Source organism: Thamnophis sirtalis, unplaced genomic scaffold (assembly GCF_051295495.1).
Source record: "Thamnophis sirtalis isolate CommonGarterSnake01/CBP01778 unplaced genomic scaffold, rThaSir2_p1.2 scaffold_5, whole genome shotgun sequence".
Lineage (NCBI taxonomy): Eukaryota > Metazoa > Chordata > Lepidosauria > Squamata > Natricidae > Thamnophis > Thamnophis sirtalis.
In genome coordinates this window covers 19903061-19923441 of record NW_028261385.1, presented here as the reverse complement: position 1 = coordinate 19923441, position 20381 = coordinate 19903061, and the positions used below count along the sequence as shown (strand labels likewise).

The 20381-nt window shown below is 44.7% G+C and overlaps 1 protein-coding gene across 2 annotated transcripts in view; it reads left to right on the top strand.

Annotated features, from left to right (window-relative positions):
- The first annotated feature begins 869 nt into the window (after positions 1-869).
- The window catches only part of NPR3 (natriuretic peptide receptor 3), a 78274-nt gene continuing 58762 nt past the window's right edge, over positions 870-20381 (top strand). For both annotated transcript variants that reach the window (XM_087715388.1, XM_087715386.1), the window contains exons 1-2: positions 870-1683; positions 16996-17118. In XM_087715388.1, coding sequence (XP_087571514.1) covers positions 948-1683; positions 16996-17118 — 859 coding nt within the window. In that variant the 5' untranslated portion in view covers positions 870-947. The remainder of the gene's footprint in view (positions 1684-16995; positions 17119-20381) is intronic.

Sequence of the window (20381 nt, the reverse complement as noted above, 5' to 3'; positions counted from 1 at the left end):
TTCTTGTGTCTAGTTGTCTTGGTGTGCAGTGCTCCCTTAGTTCACTTATTAGAATAGAAAAGAGCTGGAAGGTACCTCGGAGGTCTTCTAGTCCAGCGCCCTACTCAAGCAGGATCGCAGCCTGGATTTGGACTACCCCACCCCATCCCAATGGAGGATGAAGAGCGCCACCATCCCCCAAGCAGGGGCGCGCGATTCCTGGCCCTCGGTGGTCGGCGTCTAGATTCCTCGTCTCCCCTTCTCTGCCTCCGCTTCAGCCTCCCAGAACAAAAGCGGCGGAGAAACCCGAGGGCGAAGAGGCAGCGTGTGAACGCGGGGCGGGGAGGAGCCAAGGAAGAGAGAGAGAGAGAGAGAGAGAGGTGGGCGTGGCCAGCCAAGCCAAGGGGACGTTTGGCAATGGCTCCTCCCTAGCCCGCCCTCCCCCCCCCCCCAAGCGCAAACCCGGCCTCGCCGCGCCGCGTGTCTGGCGACCGGGCGCGCGGGGCTGCAGCCGCAGTATTTAAACAGAGGCTATGAGGCCGGGAGCGGCAAGGACGGCCGTCGACCCAGCTCACTCGGGAGGCAGAGAGATTGGGGAGGCGGGCGGAGGGGAAGAGGAGGAGGAAGAAAAAGTAGTAGTGGGCGAGGATGAGGATGCTGGCGCCTCCGTTGGCTCTCCTGTTCTTACGGTTACATGGAGGACGGGGCGCGGGAAAGTTGTAGCGGGGCGGCAGAACGTCCCTTCCCAAAAGCGCGAAGCAAATTCACCCTCTATTTCTGACTAGAATCCAGAGGCGAGAGGGAGCAGACGGCGCCCCTTCCGAGCGGAGCCCTCCAAACTTTTCCTCAGTGCGCCCTCGCTCGCTCTTTCCCGGCGTTCCCCAGCCACCTTGGTGCGCCTCGGTTTCTCTACCGCTGAATAGAAAGAAAAGAAAATAAATTTAACGCCCGCTCTTGATTTGGCCACCATGCCTTCCCTTCTCTTCCTCAGCTGCTGCTTCTGCAGCCTGGCAGCTTGGCTGCTCTTGACCACCCCCGCCCCCGGCAGCGGCGCTCCGGGCGTAGAGAAGGAAGTGGCGGCGGCGGCGGCCGAGGAAGAGACCGCGCTGCGGGTGCTGGTGCTGCTGCCCAAGGACGACGCGTACCTGTTCTCGCTGGCGCGGGTCAGGCCGGCCATCGAGTACGCGGTGCGGAGCCTGGAGGCGAACGGCTCGCTCCTGCCGGCGGGCTACAAGTTCCGCCTTTTCTACAGCGACTCGGACTGCGGCAACCGGGCGCTCTTCAGCCTGGTGGATATGATCGCCTTGAAGCGGGAGTGGCCCGACCTGCTGCTGGGGCCGGTGTGCGACTACGCCGCCGCGCCGGTAGCCCGGCTGGCTTCCCATTGGAACCTGCCCATGATCTCGGCCGGCGCGCTGGCCGCGGGCTTCAGCCCCAAGACGGGTGAGTACTCGCACCTGACCCGAGTGTCTCCGGGCTACGCCAAGATGGGCGAGATGTTTCTGGCGCTCTTCCGCCACCGCAAGTGGAGCCGCGTCCTGCTGGTTTACCACGACGACAAGGAGCAGCGCAGCTGCTTCTTCGCCGCCGAGGGGGTCCACCTGGTCTTCCGCGAGGCCGGCTTGCACCTGGACGACTTCGCCTTCGAAGAGAGCGGCAAGTACGCGGACGACGTGGTGCGCGCCATCCAGGGCGGCGAGAGAGGTGAGGGCGCGCGGGATCGCTCGCAGAGTCAGGTTTCCTATAGCGGGGCTTCTGGGCTGCAAAACGGAGGGTCCGGTGAAACGGCGCGCAATCCAGGACGGGGAGGGATCCCGAGGCCGCAGCTTCACGCCGGATCCGTGGGTGGGGGAGCGTGTGGATGGGACTTGAATCAAGGATCCGCGCGCGGTAGATCGCTTGGTTTTGTTCTGAATGAGCTCCGGAACCTGCAGTCTTCTCGAATGGTTGAAGACTAGAACTCCCGTTCTGATATACACCAAGTGTTTTCGGAGTTGTAGTCCCAAAACATTCTGGAGAGCATCGGGTAGCCTGCGGTTCATCTCCATTTTAAGCTTCGTGCTATATTCATCCTGGGAGGGTGCCACCCTCTAGCCGTATTTGCAGAGCTGGTTGCAAATATTTACTCAGAAGTAACTCGGACCGAGTTCAGTAGGTCAGACTTATTCCCAGGTAAGAGGACCCATAGCAATTGCAGCTTCTGTGCCTCTGACCTGTCCTTGCAAATTCTCTATGGGGTAAGTCGGGCTCCAGGTAGGTAGGTAAGTAGGAAGGTAGGTAGGAAGGAGGGACGGACTTATGAATTACAGAAGGCTGAAATATGAACAGAGATGTATCTTGAACCAGATTCAAAGATCTCATTCGAATACACCTGAGAATTCATGGGATTCTCCTTTATCCTCCATCTAGAGGTGCTATGTATGGGAAAAAAGTTTGCTTATCACACCAAACACACTGAATGTATTAATTGGCATGGTCTGTTTCAAAAAGAAAAAAAATGGAATTTATGACGAAAACAGGTAGCTGCTTTTTTCACACTTCATATCAAGGTGTTTTGGTACCTAACGGAGGAGGAAACATCCTGTCAGTAGGAACATTGGTGCAAAACAGGAGCTGTAAAACTTCTACTATAGCAATATGGGTATTATGAGAGAAGGAGTATAGCATCTCTAGTTACATATTTCTTCCAAACAAGGCACTTTGCAGTAAATTCTCATTCACTGGATTCACATTAATGCTGTTCCACGCATGACCCAAAGGGGTTCCTGATGACTTGATGCCATGTAGCATATCAGACAGTACTATGATGCCACATAGTATGACAGACTGTAGTAGATTTGTCCTATGACATCAAGTCCTGTGTGTCACATATCCCATTAAGTATTCCTATTGGGTTGTGCATGTAACATCACTGATGTGAATTCAATGAATGTGAATTCAATGGAAAGTGCTTTGCTTGGGAGAAAGATGTAACTTGGAAACCGTAGAAACTTTGCAATTGTTACCAAGTGGCTAGTTATTCAAAAAAGGCTAGAGACTGTCTGCATGTCAATATTTGTACTTGATATTAGTATTTAATTTACATATTTATAATTCATTTACATTTGATTTGATATGTGTTCTGTTTGAGTAAGTAAAGAACATGAAAAATGTCTTCAATAGAGTTGCATAATTTGCCTTAAATTACCTTGTACTTATAATTTTTAAAATCCCAATCCAGGACATTTTTGTTTTAATTTGTCCACGACAGAGATAGGTGGTGATCTTTGATCAAGTGCTCAACATGATTTAGGAGAAAATGTAAAAAGCAAAGGCATGCTGATTTTCATGCTTTGTTGCCATAAACCCATAATTCGATCCAGTTGCTCTGACTCTACTCTGAATTAAGGGACTACACAGGGGCATAAAATGGAAGGATTTTTTTTTATTATATATCTTTTGTGTTTACATGCATATAAAATGAAGAGTCATCTCCAATAAGGTTGACTATTCATTCTTGCTTGAAATTAAGGGTGCAAGTAGATTATAATATTTATTCATTTATTTAAAAAAAAACTTTATTCCTGTATGCTGCTCCAATCATATGATTCTGAGCCATACAACGTTGAAATTCTGGTTTATACTTTTTATAATGTGTCTGCGTATGTAGAGTTGGTACAATTCGAACTACAAATTAAGAAGCTCAAAAACACCAATCAATGGAGATCTCAGGAAATAGTTTCAAGAAGCCAATTCTTAAGAAGCCAAGTTTAATTCTACCTTTGTAAGGAGGATGGAGATAGTACTTTTGAGGTGTTATAAGGATTTGCAATAAGATAATATACATATGCAAATTGCTATAAAGTACTGTGCAGATGTGTGTTAAGTCCTTTGTGTACTTTTCCCTTTTATAGTGCATTTCCTAATTTTCTGTAGCTTGGGAAGTAATAGAATGGGAAATATTTGGAGCTGATCATTTAGAAAAGTGCTCTGGGGTTTATTTTAGCTTCATGTTAAACTATTACTTACGAGCTGTGCTTCTCCATGACTACTATGAGTTTGATTGCACATAAGCAATGTGCAATTCAATGGAATTCAAATTCAATTCAAATAGAAAATTGAGAATCCTAATTTATGGAGTTCCACTCTGAATAAAGTGCATTCACCATTCGTTTGACTGAACTTTTATTATGAATAATGTTAAGAAAACCGGCATATTTCTAATCCATTTCATAATGGATTCTGTTCATTTGTATCATTACTCTTTTATTCATTCATTAAATACCAGCATGCATGTTTATTTACAGTTCTTAATTGCATTGTACAAAACAAGTGGTAAAACATAAAGCAGTTGCTATGAATTTCCACCGAGATGGGGTAAGCCTATCGCTTCTCTAAGCACAAACAAAATCCTGTCATTTCAGAAACCGCTTCTTCCTTTCTTTCCAAATTTTATTCATTTCGGAAGCTTACTTTAGAAGTGTATAGTTTTCCCCCCTTTTTATTGCTTTGTTACACAAGTGGAAACCAGAAAGGTTTGCTCATTTACAAGAAGTACACTTGGATTATGATCAGAAAGTTCCTTTGCTCCCTAGTTTACAACACAAGTGGTTGTTTGCAGATCCATATAGCTACCATAGCAATTTCCTGGAGATGACATTGGCCCTTGTGAGGCAACAAGATAGTAGAGCAGTCTGTCTCACCATGCCTCATTAAGAAGAAACCACAAGCAGAATCCTCTTTTAAAAAAATGCTCCAGATGATCAGATAAAACTCAGTTAACTTCAAAGTTACATTCCTTTCCTTCCTGTGTTACCACCTCAGAATTCCTGTTCTTCCCTTTGCTGTCTTCGCCTATTTCCATTTACTGTTTATATTTGTCAATGAAGAAATGAGCAGGATTTCCCTCAGTTTCTTCCTGTGCTTCCCTCGACATCTGGCAGATACAACAGGCTGTCTTTCCCCAAAGCTTAGCTCATTGTCTTTGTTATTTACCTGTGTGTATGTCTTGCCCATTGGACACGGTGGCTCAGTGGCTAAGACGCTGAGCTTGTCGATCAGAAAGGTCGGCAGTTCGGTGGTTCGAATCCCTAGCGCCGCGTAATGGGGGTGAGCTCCCGTTACTTGTCCCAGCTTCTGCCAACCTAGCAGTTCAAAAGCACATTAAAAATGTAAGTAGAATAGCAATAGCAATAGCAATAGCAGTTAGACTTATATACCGCTTCATAGGGCTTTCAGCCCTCTCTAAGCGGTTTACAGAGTCAGCATATTGCCCCCAACAACAATCCGGGTCCTCATTTTACCCACCTCGGAAGGATGGAAGGCTGAGTCAACCCTGAGCCGGTGAGATTTGAACAGCCGAACTGCAGAACTGCAGTCAGCTGAAGTAGCCTGCAGTGCTGCATTTAACCACTGCGCCACCAAATAGGGACCACCTTTGGTGGGAAGGTTCTGTGCACCTTCTCTGTTTAGTCATGCCGGCCACATGACCACGGAGACGTCTTCAACAGTGCTGGTTCTTTGCCTTTGAAACAGAGATGAGCACTGCCCCCTAGAGTCAGGAACGACTAGCACATATGTGCGAGGGGAACCTTTATCTTTACCTATGTTTTGCCCAATCTGTTGTCATTCAGATGTGATGGAGGACATCTCATCTACAGCAGGGCTCTGAAATGTAGATCAAGAAGATGATGCACCATGGTACCTTCTGAAAATCGTATTATTATTATTATCTGCCTTTGCTTCAAATATTTCTTTCACAATATCAGTCTTTATTTTCCTCCCCCTGCCTCCGTTTTTCCTGTTTTTATTCAAAATAGGAAGTTGTTCTCTGGTAGGTCAGACATGGATGACTTTTGGACTCCTTTAGTTCAGCAGGGGTAATAAGCGAGGAAGTCAGTGTTAACAATAAATGGCGGATTCTACTGGATTGTTCGTGGCCTGGACTTGTCAACCGATTGCCTGAAATAATAACCGTTTCCAGATCAGCCCTATTATTTTGTTGCAGCTGAAAACAAGGAGCAATCTTGGTTCACCTAAAGACTCAGACATTTATTGAGGCATAAACAACTAACGAAGTAGACTGTAGTTCACAAAAGCTTGTGTTGTAATAAATATGTTATTCTTCAAGCTCCCTGGGAGTCCCCGTGGTATTTATGAAATGTGGATCGAGTCACAAGGGTCGGATTCATAGCTGTCCTGTTAAACACATAGTTGCCCTTTTGAAATCCTCCTCAGAAAATCTGTAAGGATTGCAGAGAATGAGTCCATATCTGTCCAAGGAATGTCCCAAACATAAGAATATAAGAAAGTTGCAGTAGTGCCTGATACATGCCTTATGCTCACTATATCCCTTGAGTAAGCCCGACATTCCTTCCCACAACTAGATTAAAGTGGTGTCCACATCCATTAAAATCTACAAAAGGTTTTGTAATATCCAATCTTGGTGTGCTTGGTGATCTTGATGTACTTAATGGACAGTTTGATGGAGTACTCAGTTGATCAGTCAGATAGAATCACTCAGATAGGAGTCCATCTAATAGTTTGATCATATAGTCAACCCAACACGCAAACCAGAGGTTCAGGAATGGACTTCCTGTAGGGCCGTTTTTCGCCCTCCGGAGGCTTCAGGGAAGCCTCCTGAAGCCTCCAGAAGGCATCTGGAGTTTGGGGGGTGGGGAGGCTGTTTTCATCCTCCCCAGGCTCCTAGAAAGCGTCTAGAGCCTGGGGAGGGTGAAATACGGGACCACTGTGCTATCCCGCGCCAAAAGCGGAGGGGAGGGCGGGGGTTGTGCATGCATGTGCGGGAGGGGGGGTCATGTACATAAAATTATGGGCGTGGGCACACCCGCACATGACCCCCCTGCGCTCCCCCTGCTTTTGGCACACAATGGCAAAAAGGGTTCACCGACAAAAAGGGCAAAAAGGTTAGCCATCACTGATATAGTCCATATTCTGCCATTTTATTAATGGGGATATTCACAGGATGATGATGTTGATGATGACGATATTACCCATTCAGTTGTATTCAACTCTTGCCAATTCTATGGGCCAGGTCTCTTCACATCTTCCAATCTTGCACTTTTTTTGAGTTGTTCTATGCTCTGGCTGGTCTCAGCTTTGATCATGTCCAGCCACTGTGTTCTTTGGTGGCTTTTCCTTTTACCACTAATTCTTCCAAGCATAATTTCTCCCTCCAGTGAATTTTCCCTCGTGACATGGCCAAAATAAGCAAGATGCAGTTGGAGGGAGGCAGGGTTTGCCTTCCGGGTGACATGTCTGGTGGATATTCACAACATTTGATCAAACGCTATGCTTAGATCCCCTATATTCACAGCATATCCTAAGATAGTAACTTGTTCAAAAAAGGAGATAAGGATAATCTGGCATGCCTTGTTGGTGTCACAATCCCATGCCGGTTTTATAAATAGCCATTCTGCCCAAGTGCTCACAAATATGCTGTTTAATAAACTACTTGAGGACTTTAGACATCATACTGACAGGCCTATAATTTCCTGATTCCTCCTCCTCCCGTTTTCTTCAGGCAGGGACAACAGTCTTCTGGGTCCTCACCAGTTGTTTTGCAATCATCTCAGATAGTTTCTTTGATACCCTAGGACCGTTATGGCCAATCTATGGCATATGGGTGCTGGAAGTAGCACACAGAGCCATATCTCCGGGCACAACATCTCCTGGTCTTCACATGCACAGGAGGAAGAGCAGCTGCTAACTTAGCTAACTTAACATGTGCGCCAGAAGACCAGGTGGCCGATCCACATGCTGTAAACCAGAAAAATCATCTTCCCGGCGCACAAACGTGCATTGGGCAGCTGCTCTTCTGGTTTCCAGCACACACACATGCACGCCTCTGTTTCGGCACTCAGTGCCAAAAAGGTTTGCCAACACTGCCCTAGGATATAATTCTTCTGGCCCTAGAGACTTAGATTAGTTTAAGTTAGCTAAATATTCTTTTGCCCACCACTTTTCTAAATAGCATGAAGATAAATACAGATAATACAGTGCCGGCCAATTAAAGCAGTTTTTTTTTAATGTGAGCAGTTAATTATACTTGGTTCTTTTTACCGCCTGAATCAAATGCAGTAGTAGGTTTAAGGTTGATGCTGAGGACATCTCATTCCCAGCACTCCTGTACTTAGAAGCGTGCAGATCCATGTACAACCACAGTTGAGCCCAAAATTTATGGTGCTAAGTGAGAAATTCGTTAAGTCAGTTTTGCCCCATTTTTATGACTTTTCTTGGGACATTTGTTAAGTGAATCACTGCCGTTGTTAAATTGAGTGAGCATAGCTTCCCCATTGGCTTGGGTTGTCAGATGGTTGCAAAAGTGGATCATATGATCCCAGGACCGTCATAAATGTGAGTCAGTGGTCAAGCATCTGAATGTAAATCATGTGACCATGAGGATGTAATAGTCATAAGTGAAAAATGGTCACAAATTCCTTTTTTCAGTGCCATTCTACTGAATGGTGACTAAGCAAGTTGTAATTTGAGGACTACCTGTATTGTACATCTTGATAGCTAACTCGAGATGGGACACAGGATTTGATGGTAAACACGTGTTCAGTTTGATAGGGGAATTTCTGGGTGCAATTCAAGAGGCTGGTTATCACTTTTAAAGCCCTACATGGCATGGGGCTTCCCCAAAAATAAGACAGGGTCTTATTTTCTTTTTACCGACAAAATATGGCTTGGGCCTTATTATGAGGGGAGGGTTTATTGTTTTGGGGTTGCCGGGCGGCTGCTGTATTCCGAGCGAGCTCCCAAAGAGCCGGGCACAGCCTCATGGGCGAATGGCTGTGTTGCACTGTCGCAGCAGCGCAACACAACAGCCACGAGCAACCATCCAGCAAACCCCCTTTCTAGCCGGGCACAGTGCCATTCACTGACCTAGGGCTATCGCCAAGCCGCATGAGCGCCTGTTCGCTGCCACCCGGCTCCCGCGGCTTGGCGCCTTTGAAATGCCAGTGAATGGCGCTCTGCATGGCTGGAGAGGGGGGTTGCACGAGCAGCTGTTCCGCTCTCGCTCACGCGCCTCCCAGCCTCATGATCCCCTGGCCAAGCTCTCCCTGCAGAGCCAGAGCACCTCCACCGCCTCCATCCCAGCATGGCTTTTTCAGCGACTTCCAAACTGAGTCTTCCAGCAGTGGCCGCTCTGGGCGTACACTCTATTGTTGTATGTTCTGCCAGCAGCTGGCCCACAACCAGGGGGATTACGTGCACATGCACAGGGGGAGCGTGGAGGGGGGTTTCATGCACAGGGGGCAGGACACTTGGGGATGGAGGTTGCACCCAGTGCATTATGGGTGTGGTGGCGCATACGTGCTGTCACACATTTGCACTTTTGGCACACGATGACAACAAGGTTAGCCATCACTTACTTAGGGAGTGTATCTTTTCTATTGAAAAGATCTATGAAACATTATTCCCCCTTGAGACTTAGAAAGCCTCTACCCTTTTAACGCTCTGGAAAGCACTTAAGAGCTGGCTTTTTTTATTTATTTGTACACTGCCTTTATTATTTTTACAGTGAAGGTATTCTACACATCTTTCTGCTATTTTTCCCACAACAACAACCCTGTGAAATGGGTTGATCTAAGAGAGAGTGAATAGCCCCAAATCCCCTAGCTGGCTTTCATGGCTAAGGTGGGACTTGAACCCGTCTTCTGCTTTCTAGCCTGGTATCTAAGCAACTAGGCCAAACTGGCTCTCCATTCCCCACAAGCATTGGAATAACTGGAATTGGAGGGGAGTGTTGTGGTCTGCATTGGGGATATTTGGTTGTGGCACTGGGTTTTTCTGTTGTCTTGTATAGTTTATACATATTGTTTTATCCTTTGGCTGTGAGCCACCTAAAGTTTGGTTTTAAGGTAGGTGGCTATACATAAATAAATTTGCAAACTGGAAGTTGCGGGGAGATACTTAACTTTCCTTTGCCCACACTGATTTTGCTACCTCTCTTATCAGGACTTACAAAATATTTTGTTGGCATGAAGAGAAATATAGGCATGGATAAGAAGATACGGAATTATAATAAACCATCACTGACTTCAGAACCATTCTGTATAACAAATGGAGATAACAAATGGAGAATTCCCATTACAAGTAGTCCTTTAGTTACAACCACAATTAAGCCCAAAACCTATGTTGCTAAGTGAAACGTTTCTTAATTGAGTTTCTCCCCCTCCCATTTTACAACCTTTCTTATCACAGTTGTTAAGTGAGTCATTACAGTTGTTAAGTTAGTGGCACGATTGTTAAGTGAATCTGGTTTCCTCATTGACTTTGCTTGTCAGAAACTTGAAAAAGGTGGCCCCCGGGACACTGCAACTGTCATAAATATGAACCAGTTGCCATGCATCTGAATTTTGATCACGTGACCATGGGGATGCTTGGCAACTGGTTCATATTTAGGACGGTTGGGTCAAAACTGGTTCGTAAGTCACTTTTTCAGTGTTGCTGTAACTTTGAGCAGTTCACTAAATGAACTGTTGTGAATCAAGGACTACCTGCATATCTTTAGTTCCATCCCAAGACATTTTATTATATTACGTGGGATATTCTGGGGGAACTGGATTCTTTTTACAGTTGTTTTTCAAACTAAGGATAGCTTCTTCTTGACCTAAACCATTCCTTTTGTTGATCTACTTTCACATTTCTTAGGAATCAGACTTCTTTTTAAGGCCTTTGGTTCAAGGAATGTTAAAACTCTAGGCGCCTACCCAAAAGGAAATGTTGGAGGGACAGCAAAAAAATGTGATGCTTAACCTTTCATCCTTTTATAGTGATGTTGCTCAGAGTGAGGGTCCAAGGGATGCTTCCTTTTGGCACTTCTGAATAGGGAGTTTTTCTCCCTGTCAGTCTGCAAGATCCACAAAGTATTAATAAATAACAAAAGTATTTTGCGGAAACTGAGCGGTGACATGGTGCACATTTAGGAAAACAAACCAGAAAGAGAGGGGACCAAAAGAATTTTACTGCAAAAAAGGGCAAGGCGGCTCAGTGGCTAAGACGCTGAGCTAGTGGATCAGAAAGGTCAGCAGTTCAGCGGTTCGAATCCCTAGCGCCACGTAACGGAGTGAGCTCTCGTTACTTGTCCCAGCTTCTGCCAACCTGGCAGTTCAAAAGCATGTAAAAATGCAATTAGAAAAATAGGGACCACCTTTGGTGGTGTGCACCTTCAGCGTTTAATCATGCCGGCCACATGACCACGGAGACGTCTTTGGACAGCACTGGCTCTTTGGCTTTGAAACTAACATGAGCACCGCCCCCTAGAGTCGGGAATGACTAGCACATATGTGCAAGGGGAACCTTTACCTTTATATAACAAAATAAAATATGTGCATTTAACATTAACGACAATAACTTCAAGTCAAGTTACAGGTGCTGAAAGCAGATCTGTTAGGTTAAGCAAGGGTGTGCCTCTGTCAGTTTTACTTATTTTGTATATTTCTTTTACAGTACTGCCGCAATCAAAATTGGACAGTGGATGGGGTACAACAAAACAAAAACAAAACATGAAAACAAGATACAAACGAACCAATAAACCAACTGGCTAACCAGAGTTTCTGTTAATGATGGGCAGAATTGGGTTCAGCAAGCCATTGGCCAATTTTTCTTGGTGCTGAACCTCAAAGGGTTCCCAAAGGGATAACCATCACTTTCAGGTGGCCCTTGAAGCCTCTTAGCACTCAATGCAACAATTTCAAATTTCAAATTCTGGCTTGATGGCATTGTTCCCTGAAGGATTTAGCCACTGCTTTTGGTACACGCTGTATCGTCCAGGTTGCCTCCAATGGCATTCCTATATCTAGGACACATTGCTCTAGTCTAGTCCAATTAAATGATGAACAAGATATGACTCCTATTATCAGGTAGCATCATAAACTGGTGTACCAGCAAAGTCAGAGAAAGCATTTCCTTGCTGTGGCTTCTACTTGTAGCTTAAACAGGTGAGAGTCCAGGAGAATTCACTAATCCACTATTTTACTATTCATAGTAACTACTAAGACTAATATTAATAGATCTTTTTGATGTTTGTTGACAGCAAGCAACTTCATTGGCTTCATATTTATTCTGGGGTTGTTTTGCTTCAGCAAGATTCTTATAGCTTCAGACTGTACTTTAACTGATCGTTCAATCTACTAGGCTGTTCAACTTGTTGTTAGTTGTGAAGTCGTGTCCAACCCATCGCGACCCCATCAACAACGTTCCTCCAGGCCTTCCTGTCCTCTACCATCCTCTGGAGTCCATTTAAGCTTACGCCTACTGTTTCAGTGACTCCATGCAGCCACCTCGTTCTCTGTCGTCCCCTTCTTCTTTTGCCCTCAGTCTTTCCCAGCATTAGGCTCTTCTCCAGTGAGTCCTTCCTTCTCCTTAGGTGGCCAAAAGTATTTGAGTTTCATCTTCAGGATCTGGCCTTCTAAAGAGCAGTCCAAAGGTTGATCTCCTCTAGGGCTGACTGGTTTGATCGCTTTGCAGTCCAAGGGACTGCAGGAGAGTTCTCCAGCACCCTAAGCTGTTCAACTTAAATGTTATCTAAGTCTTCATCTTTTTACCAGATAAATTGTCATATAGTTACGTTAAGGCCAAGCAACTGGGAGTCATTGAGCTGACAAGTCCCCAAAGCTTTTACTCAGGAGAAAACAAGTTCTAACAACCTATTTGGAGATCTAGCTCATCTTTTTCCTTTGGCCATGCCTTTAACCATGGATATAAAAACTGAGCAAGTTTGATTATAGTAGTGTTAATGTCTATATATCAAGGAGGTTCCTAGATTGCAATATATTAACATCATAAAATAAAATACCTGCAAAATTCATTTTTTTCCTTTTTGACCTCCTTGAAAAAAATACCATAGTAGGAAAATATTCCCTATCTTATTGCCAAAAAAATGATCTTGAGTTTAAGATTACTCAGGAAATCTGAGCATATACAGCAATGGTATTAGCATTTGTTCATAAATTGTCTGGATAGATAGATATCTAGACATCTGAATAAAGAGTTTTAGAGATGATCTGCCAGTGTTCTCGATATGGACAACTATTTCAAACCTATCTTGGAGGTACATAGAAAAGCAACTGCTGAAGAATTGTTATCTAGAAGACTTGTGCGTGAATAAATGGAATCTTTATCTAAAGAAAATAAAAATATTCTTTGAGGCAATACTGTAACTGTTATGTGCTGAGCAAATAGTGAATGGCTTCACACTTTCCTTTAAGAATTGCTCTCAATACCCAGTTGGCGGGTATGGCCAAAAATGTTTTTGTCCACTTTAAGGCTAAGTAAATTTCTGGGAAGAGATTGTGACAGCTTGAATCTGTTTTGAATCTGTCAGCTTAAAGTCTATTTTTTTAGAGCTAAGAAGAGGAATAATTTTCTGTGTCCCTTAAAGCTGATGTAGTCTGATACCAGCAGTATTTATACGGATTTTGTTTTCACTTCATTATCTTTAACTCTTGTAATGAATTGGAAGTGCAAATTTCATGCTTTGAACACCTTTTCTGAGTTTTGAATCTTCCCCCCTTTTGTTTTTTTTCTCCATAGTGAGGGGAGGACAGGGGTGGGTTTCTCGCCCTGTTCCAACCGGTTCGGTTGGAACGGGGCCGGTGGCGTCCTCGTGCATGCGTGCGGTGCACTCATGCGTACTAGCGTCTGCGCGACGCTCCAACTGCTCCTGGAGGATCGCGCAGGCGCTGTATGCGTCCTGCGCATGCGTGGAAGCGCAGAACTCGTCAAAACCGGGTAAGGACTGCGGGCGGGCGGGCACGCCCTTCGCCGTTCCCGGAAGTTACTTACTTCCGGGTTCGCCGACCAACCGGTTCGCAGGGACCGCCGTGAACCGGTTGAAACCCACCCCTGGGGAAGGAGTATCCAGGATAGGTTGACCTTGTCCTCTCTTGATTGGACTGAGTCAGATAAGCTCTTTTAGCCATGATTTGGTCATCAGGCTCCACCCAGTTACCGACTCAGTCCATCAACCGACGGCTGTGTTCATCCTGAGGAACCTGAGGAAAGATTACCAGGTTTCTCTTCACCTGGCAGGGCTGCAGAAGGGGACCCCTCCCTCCAGGTGAGGATTCCCTTCGGCTTTGTCATCCTGTGTTCCGGCAACCTTGCTATCACGATTTATGCAAGCCCTATTCAATCCTTTTTTGAGTGCCTGACTAGCCGGAGAAGCCCAGACAGGGCAACGAGCCGTTGCTGCGGCTTTCCTTTAAAGAAAGTCTTTCTTTTAAGGAAAAACTTCCCCTTTAAGGAAAGAAAGAAAAGCAGCTGGAGGAGGAGGGCCAGAAGGCTCTCAGCAAGCTGCTGTTAACAGCAGGAGGCCACAGGTGAGAGCGGCAGCTCTTAGTAGCACAGGCAACTCTTAGTAGCACAAGTTTTTTTTCAAAGCCCTGAGGGCAGGGCTGTTGTATTTGCCCCGCAGAGCCTGTCACATTTTGTCAAGTTTTGGAGAGCTTGAACGATCAAATATTATTTTCATTCCTTTGCTAATAGGTTTATATATTGTTAGATTTATAATGTTTTCCACATTTTGTTTATAAACTCAAAGCAGCATATATAACATTTCCATCCACTGTTCCCCACAATAATCTTATAATTTACTTTGAGAGAAGGGAGCTGGCCCAAGTCATCCAGAAGCTTCCATTAGGCAGTCTACAAACCTTGGTCATCCCAGTGCCCATCTATTAACTTTACTATTACACTGCACTTGGTTAAGATATAGATCAGAGATCACTAAGAAATTGTGCACTTGAAGATTAAATTGGAAAAGAGAAATTATGAAAGAAGGCAATAGAAGAGCATTTCTATACGGATGTCAAAACTATCTGTTGACAGGAGTCAAGCTGAATTTCACAGAGTTGATCTTTCTAATAAGATTATTTATTATTATTTAGTTATTGTTGTATCTTATTTTTCCCCTTCCCCCAAACCTCCCCTTTCCTCTCCCAAGATCTTGATTGTTTCTGCCTAGCTGGGAAATATCCTTTTCTGCCTGAAACCCCAGAGAATTGCTGCTGGCTGGGTTATACTGGGCAAGGGAGGCTGAGTCGAGTTATGTTTACTGGTTATGTTGGAATCCTAAATCCTTGGCAGATTTAAGATGCATGGACCTCAACTCCCAGAATTCTCCAGCCAGTCCTCCTTTAGGTGTATAGCTATAGCTGGCTTTCATAAAATATGATATCTATAAATGATAAATGAAAGTTAAATATAATGTATAATATGCATTTATATTTATATATTACATTATATATATTGTGTGTGTGAATTCAGAACAAAACTTGTTCCCAATTCCTCATTTCTTTTAAGCAGATTTGTATACCATGAGTCTGATTATTATGGGACTTTTTTCTGAATCTTGTTAAGCATTATCTAGCCCACTAATGATAAACCTTTTGTGCTTGACATGTCAAAAGTTTGGAAAATGCTTAACACCTTGGCATGTCACACCCTTCTCCAAAACAAAAGAGAAACAGTTCTTTATCTTCCCTCCATCAAGGCCCCCTGAACAGCAGCATTCAGTGACAATGATGAGGCCAGCCCTAGAGTTCAATCCCAGCCCTTCGGACTTTAGCCCAAGAATCACCACTGCCACACAAAAAGGCTGTTTCATTGCTGTTCCCAAGGAGCACAAACCTTGGGGAACAACACAATTGCCCCAGTGGCCCAGCGCTCCCCAGAATCTTCCATGCAATGCTTAATTTCAGGTTGTGTTATCTCTTTGTTGATCAGGTTGTGTTATCTCTCTGTTGAAGGCCCCTGCAGCCTACCAAAGGCTGCCCCAGGTTGCACAAGGCCTTTGTTCTTGCAGCAGCTTTAGAGAAGAGCAGTCTTCCATAGCCTCTTCAGTCTCCAAAAACCACATGAAAGCACAACCCATTGTCGTGTAATTTTTGGAGGCTCCATAAGCCACACAAAAGCACCCTCCATTCTCCTGTGGCCTCCACAGCCTCCAAAATCACATAAGAATGGAATGTACTTTCAGGAATAGTTGGTGCCAAGTGTTGGTAAATGCTGGGATATCACTCAAAATGTTTTGACATGTCGCTTTTGACACATGTATTATGGATTTACCACCACTGGTTTAGCAAATCGTAAGCACTTTAAATGCCTTTAAGTAACTAGTCAGATCCATGCTGGTCACTATATGAATGAGTGACATCCATTTGGACCTGCCCCTGGTGATCCACAGCTCTTTTAAGGAGATTCCAATGGGATTCCTTTGGGAGACTGCAGGGGCCTTCAACAGAGAGATAACACAAGCTGAAAATAAGCGGTGCATGGCAAATCCTGGGGAGCACTGGACCATGAGGACAATTGTGTTGTTCCCCAGGGCTTGTGCTCCTTGGGAACGACAATGAAGTGGCTTTTTTGTGTGGCAGTGATAGTGCTTAGGTTGAAGTCAAGGCCTGGGTCTAAACTTCAGGGCTAGCCTTGTCATTGCCACCAAGGGCTGCTTTTCAGTGTCGCCTTGATGGAAGGGAAAGGACTGTTTCTCGTGTGTGTTTGTGTGTGTGTGTGTGTGTGTGTGTGTGTGTGTGTGTGTGTGTAAAAGAGGCAGAGACTGAAAGACATGCCAGCAGAGTCTATCCACCTTATTCATTGCCTTTCCTTCTTACCAAACTTTGCCAAACATGGTTGTTTTTCCTAGTCCATCATCTGCTCATATCGCAGGTCCAAAGAATTCAAATTTCTGGAACAGTTCATCTTTATTAGTATTTATTTTACTTTAATGGTTGCATAAAATCAGGTGCTTAATGCCAGTTAACTTAGGAACTGCCATCCTGTAAAACGGTTAGTGAAAGTTGGCCTTTCATTGACTGTTTTTCTTTTTCACATTGAATATCCTGGTCTTGTTGATGTCCTTTGTATAGCCCTGAATTAACAAAAACAAAAACAAAACAACCAGAGGACCGTCTGTGTCATTGTCTCCAGCTTTTCAGAAATTTGACAGTCTGTTCCTGGTCTTTGAGGAATGGCTTCTTATCTCTGTTTTCCATTTATTTCCACCAGTTGTGATCATGTGTGCCAGCAGTGACGCAATACGGAACATCATGTTGGCTGCACATCGGCAAGGAATGACTAGCGGAGATCATGCTTTCTTCAATATTGAACTTTTCAACAGTTCGTCATATGGTAATGTAATTTCTATTTTCCACTGGCTTGCAAGATTTTTCTAAACATGCTAACAATTTTAGTGATGGTGTCAGTTTTTAAGCAAGTCATTGTAACCTTTCAAACAAGCATGTGAATTATGACATTTGGCAAAAAACAAAAGTAAGCAAGCAGATCCATGGTTAAATACAGTGGAAGTTAATTTTGTTCATGGTTGCTTCCCATGCTGTTTTCAGAAAATTGTGCTATTCTGTAAAATGGTTTACTTTGAGAAACAATTGTTTGTCTGAATTCTCTGTGAGTTCTTATAGCTGAACCAGTCTTGTTGTAAGGTCCTTCCTCGCCAGCCTTCTCAAGAAAGCAGAACTCTTGAAACAATTAACATTTCAGAAGGAAATGGTATTGGACCTGGGTACTTGAGAGACTGCCTGCTGCCAATTACCTCCAATAGACCGATTAGATCCCACAGGTTAGGCCTCCTCCGAATTCCATCCGCCGGCCAATGCCGACTGGCGACTACCCGGAGGAGAGCCTTCTCTGTGGCTGCTCCGACCCTCTGGAACGAGCTCCCCGTGGAGATTCAAACCCTCACCACTCTCCAGGCCTTTCGCAAAGCCCTTAAAACCTGGCTGTCCCGACAGGCCTGGGGCTAAAGAGCTTTTGCCCCCCTCCTCGAATGGTATGGTTGTTGTGTGTTTTAAATTGTGTATTGTTATGTTCGTCTTTTTATCCCCTGTCTGTACCCCCTTCCCTGACTGAATTGTGAGCCACCCTGAGTCCCCTTCGGGGAAAAGGGCGGCATATAAATATAATAAATCCAATCCAATCCAATCCAACTTTTATTGGAAGAGAGTGATAGCAAAGAGCGTGTAGGCAGGATCTGAAGTTTCCCGCTCAAAAGCGTTAGACTAAACTGCTACAAGCAAAGCCCCTCCCAGTGTCCAGTTCAACATCCAGCCAATACCAAGGTGCAAAGATGTTTTGAGAACCTCAGGCAGAGAAGGTGATAACTGTCATCTCCCACTTGCTTTGGTTTCACTTTCTCTCGTGGTGAGATAACACAGGTGGTTCAGAGCACATTCCTCCTCCTAGGATGATCTTGGTCACATTCCTTCCCCTCTCCCTATTCCTCACAAAGTACAGCAAAGCAAAGCGAAGAAGCCCTCCCAAGCCTCCACCCACCCACCAGCCCACCAGAATGGCAGCGTCCCAGTAGAGAACTATGGGACCTGATACTGGTTTTGAATGTGCATTACTATGATGCAAGACACTGCATCACACTCTGATTGACTGAGGCATCGTTTGGTCTTCTCAAACTATATGATGTTATAAAAGGTCCACCAGACCAGATAAGCTTAACTCCTAGTTAATGGGCAAAACTTTTCCATTTGCTTGATAGCAATATGCAAGTGATTTGTGATTGCCTTTCAACTTTTCACTTTAGCCAGTACTCCTGGACTTTCATTGTAGTCTCCTCCAGATGCTAACCAGGCCTGATTCTGCTTAGTTTCTAAGCCAAGAGAAAGGCAGGTGATGTCATCTGCTGAGACCCAAGTTAATTCTAATTGATTAGTTAATTAATTCTCATCAAGTCAATGTTGATTATTAGCAACCACATAGATTGAGTCACTCCAGAATGATCTGCCCTAACCTGGCCAAGATTTTTCAATGGGGACTCTGTTGCAATCAAGTTCATCTGTCCTGCTGCTGGTTGTCGTCTTATCTTTCCTTCCATTTTTGCCAACATTGTGGACATCTCAAGAGGAACTGGGGTGCTCTCATAGTGTGTCCAAACTTTATTACCGTAGACTGGGCTTATCATATGTGCCTCAAGTGATAGCTCTAGATTAATTCCACTTGTTGTCCTGTAATGGTTTGTGGGAATAACCCTGGGAGACAGTGTTGTGGCCCAACAGCGGCCAGCAGAGCTGGTGGTAGATTCGGACAGTGAGGAGGTTGGGGCGGAACATGGGCCAGTCCTGGAGTCTGGGGAAGGCTCTGATGAGGGCTCTGTGTTGGAGGCAGAGAGGGGGCCAGAGCCATATGCCAGTTATCAGTTGCCTTCAGAGTCAGACATCAATGAGGCAGAGGAACAACTGGAGCCTGTCCCCAGTGTGTGCATGCACAGAGTTGCCAGACGAAGGGAACAGCTAAAGGACAGGGTTGATTTGGGAGTAAGGCCAGATGATGAATGGCTCCTCCCAGAGGAAATAAAAGAGGAGCCAAAGGGGAGTGGAGTTTGCAGGAGACAATTAGTTCGCTAATTGGTTCATCAAGTTCTGCAGACATCGGCCTGTCAGCTCTCCAAGCCAGATAAGATCTGTGACCGTAAATCCTCCTTTGAAAGACTTTGCCAGCTGTGAATGAGCAGAATTCACAGCAAATTAATAAAAGGGGTTTTTCCGGGATAAGGAGTTTGTTTCATGCTCTTGGGAAGCCTAGGTCAGAACAGACAGGAGGAAGTGATGGTCAGATAACAGGCCAGCAGCTGAGCCCACAGAAGGAACAGGAACATGGCAAACGTCTCAGAAGGGATCCTCCCTAATTTTGTGGAGCATAAAGATGAGAGGGAACAAATGTACCCTCTCAGATTTTCAAGATTCTTTTAATGCAACCTTGGGATAAAGATACAGCTAGTACTTCTGGGTATGTTTCTTGTCTGGACTACCTTGCAAGGTTCCACATATGTTTTAATTTACTTCCTTTCATTTCAGCCAGCATGGCTAATGGACATACTTCCCAGAAATAATGGGAAACATAATCAAACACATCTTGAGAGCACTAAGTTAGGGAAGACTGTATTTGTATGTGATGAAGCAAACTTTGAAAGTCACACTGGCTACTCATAAAAACCTTGATCAGAAAAAACACCATTTGTTCTCTTCTATTGGCTGACCTCATGCTGAGAATTATAACTATTTCATCCTCCAAGATCTTGTTTGGCTTATGCTTCTTAACTTGCATTACTTAGCTGAGTGTACAGCGAAAAAATGGTTTAAATATTTGAGTTTTGTTTCAATTTTACTAGTTCCCTTTTTTGGTAGTAAGTTTCAGTGGAATGATACCCATGGTGCAGTTTGAGGAGAAAGGCTTGGTCATTTAACCAATAAAACTTCACTTGAAATAGTGTACTTGCACAGGAATTCCCCAAGGTAGCATGTTTAGATGCAGGAAAAACTTGCCATCTAAGTGTGTGTGTGTGTGTGTGTGTGTGTGTGTGTGTGTGTGTGTGTGTGTGTGTGGTTTGTGGGTCTTGCAAGTTATTTAATGGACAATGTCCAAGG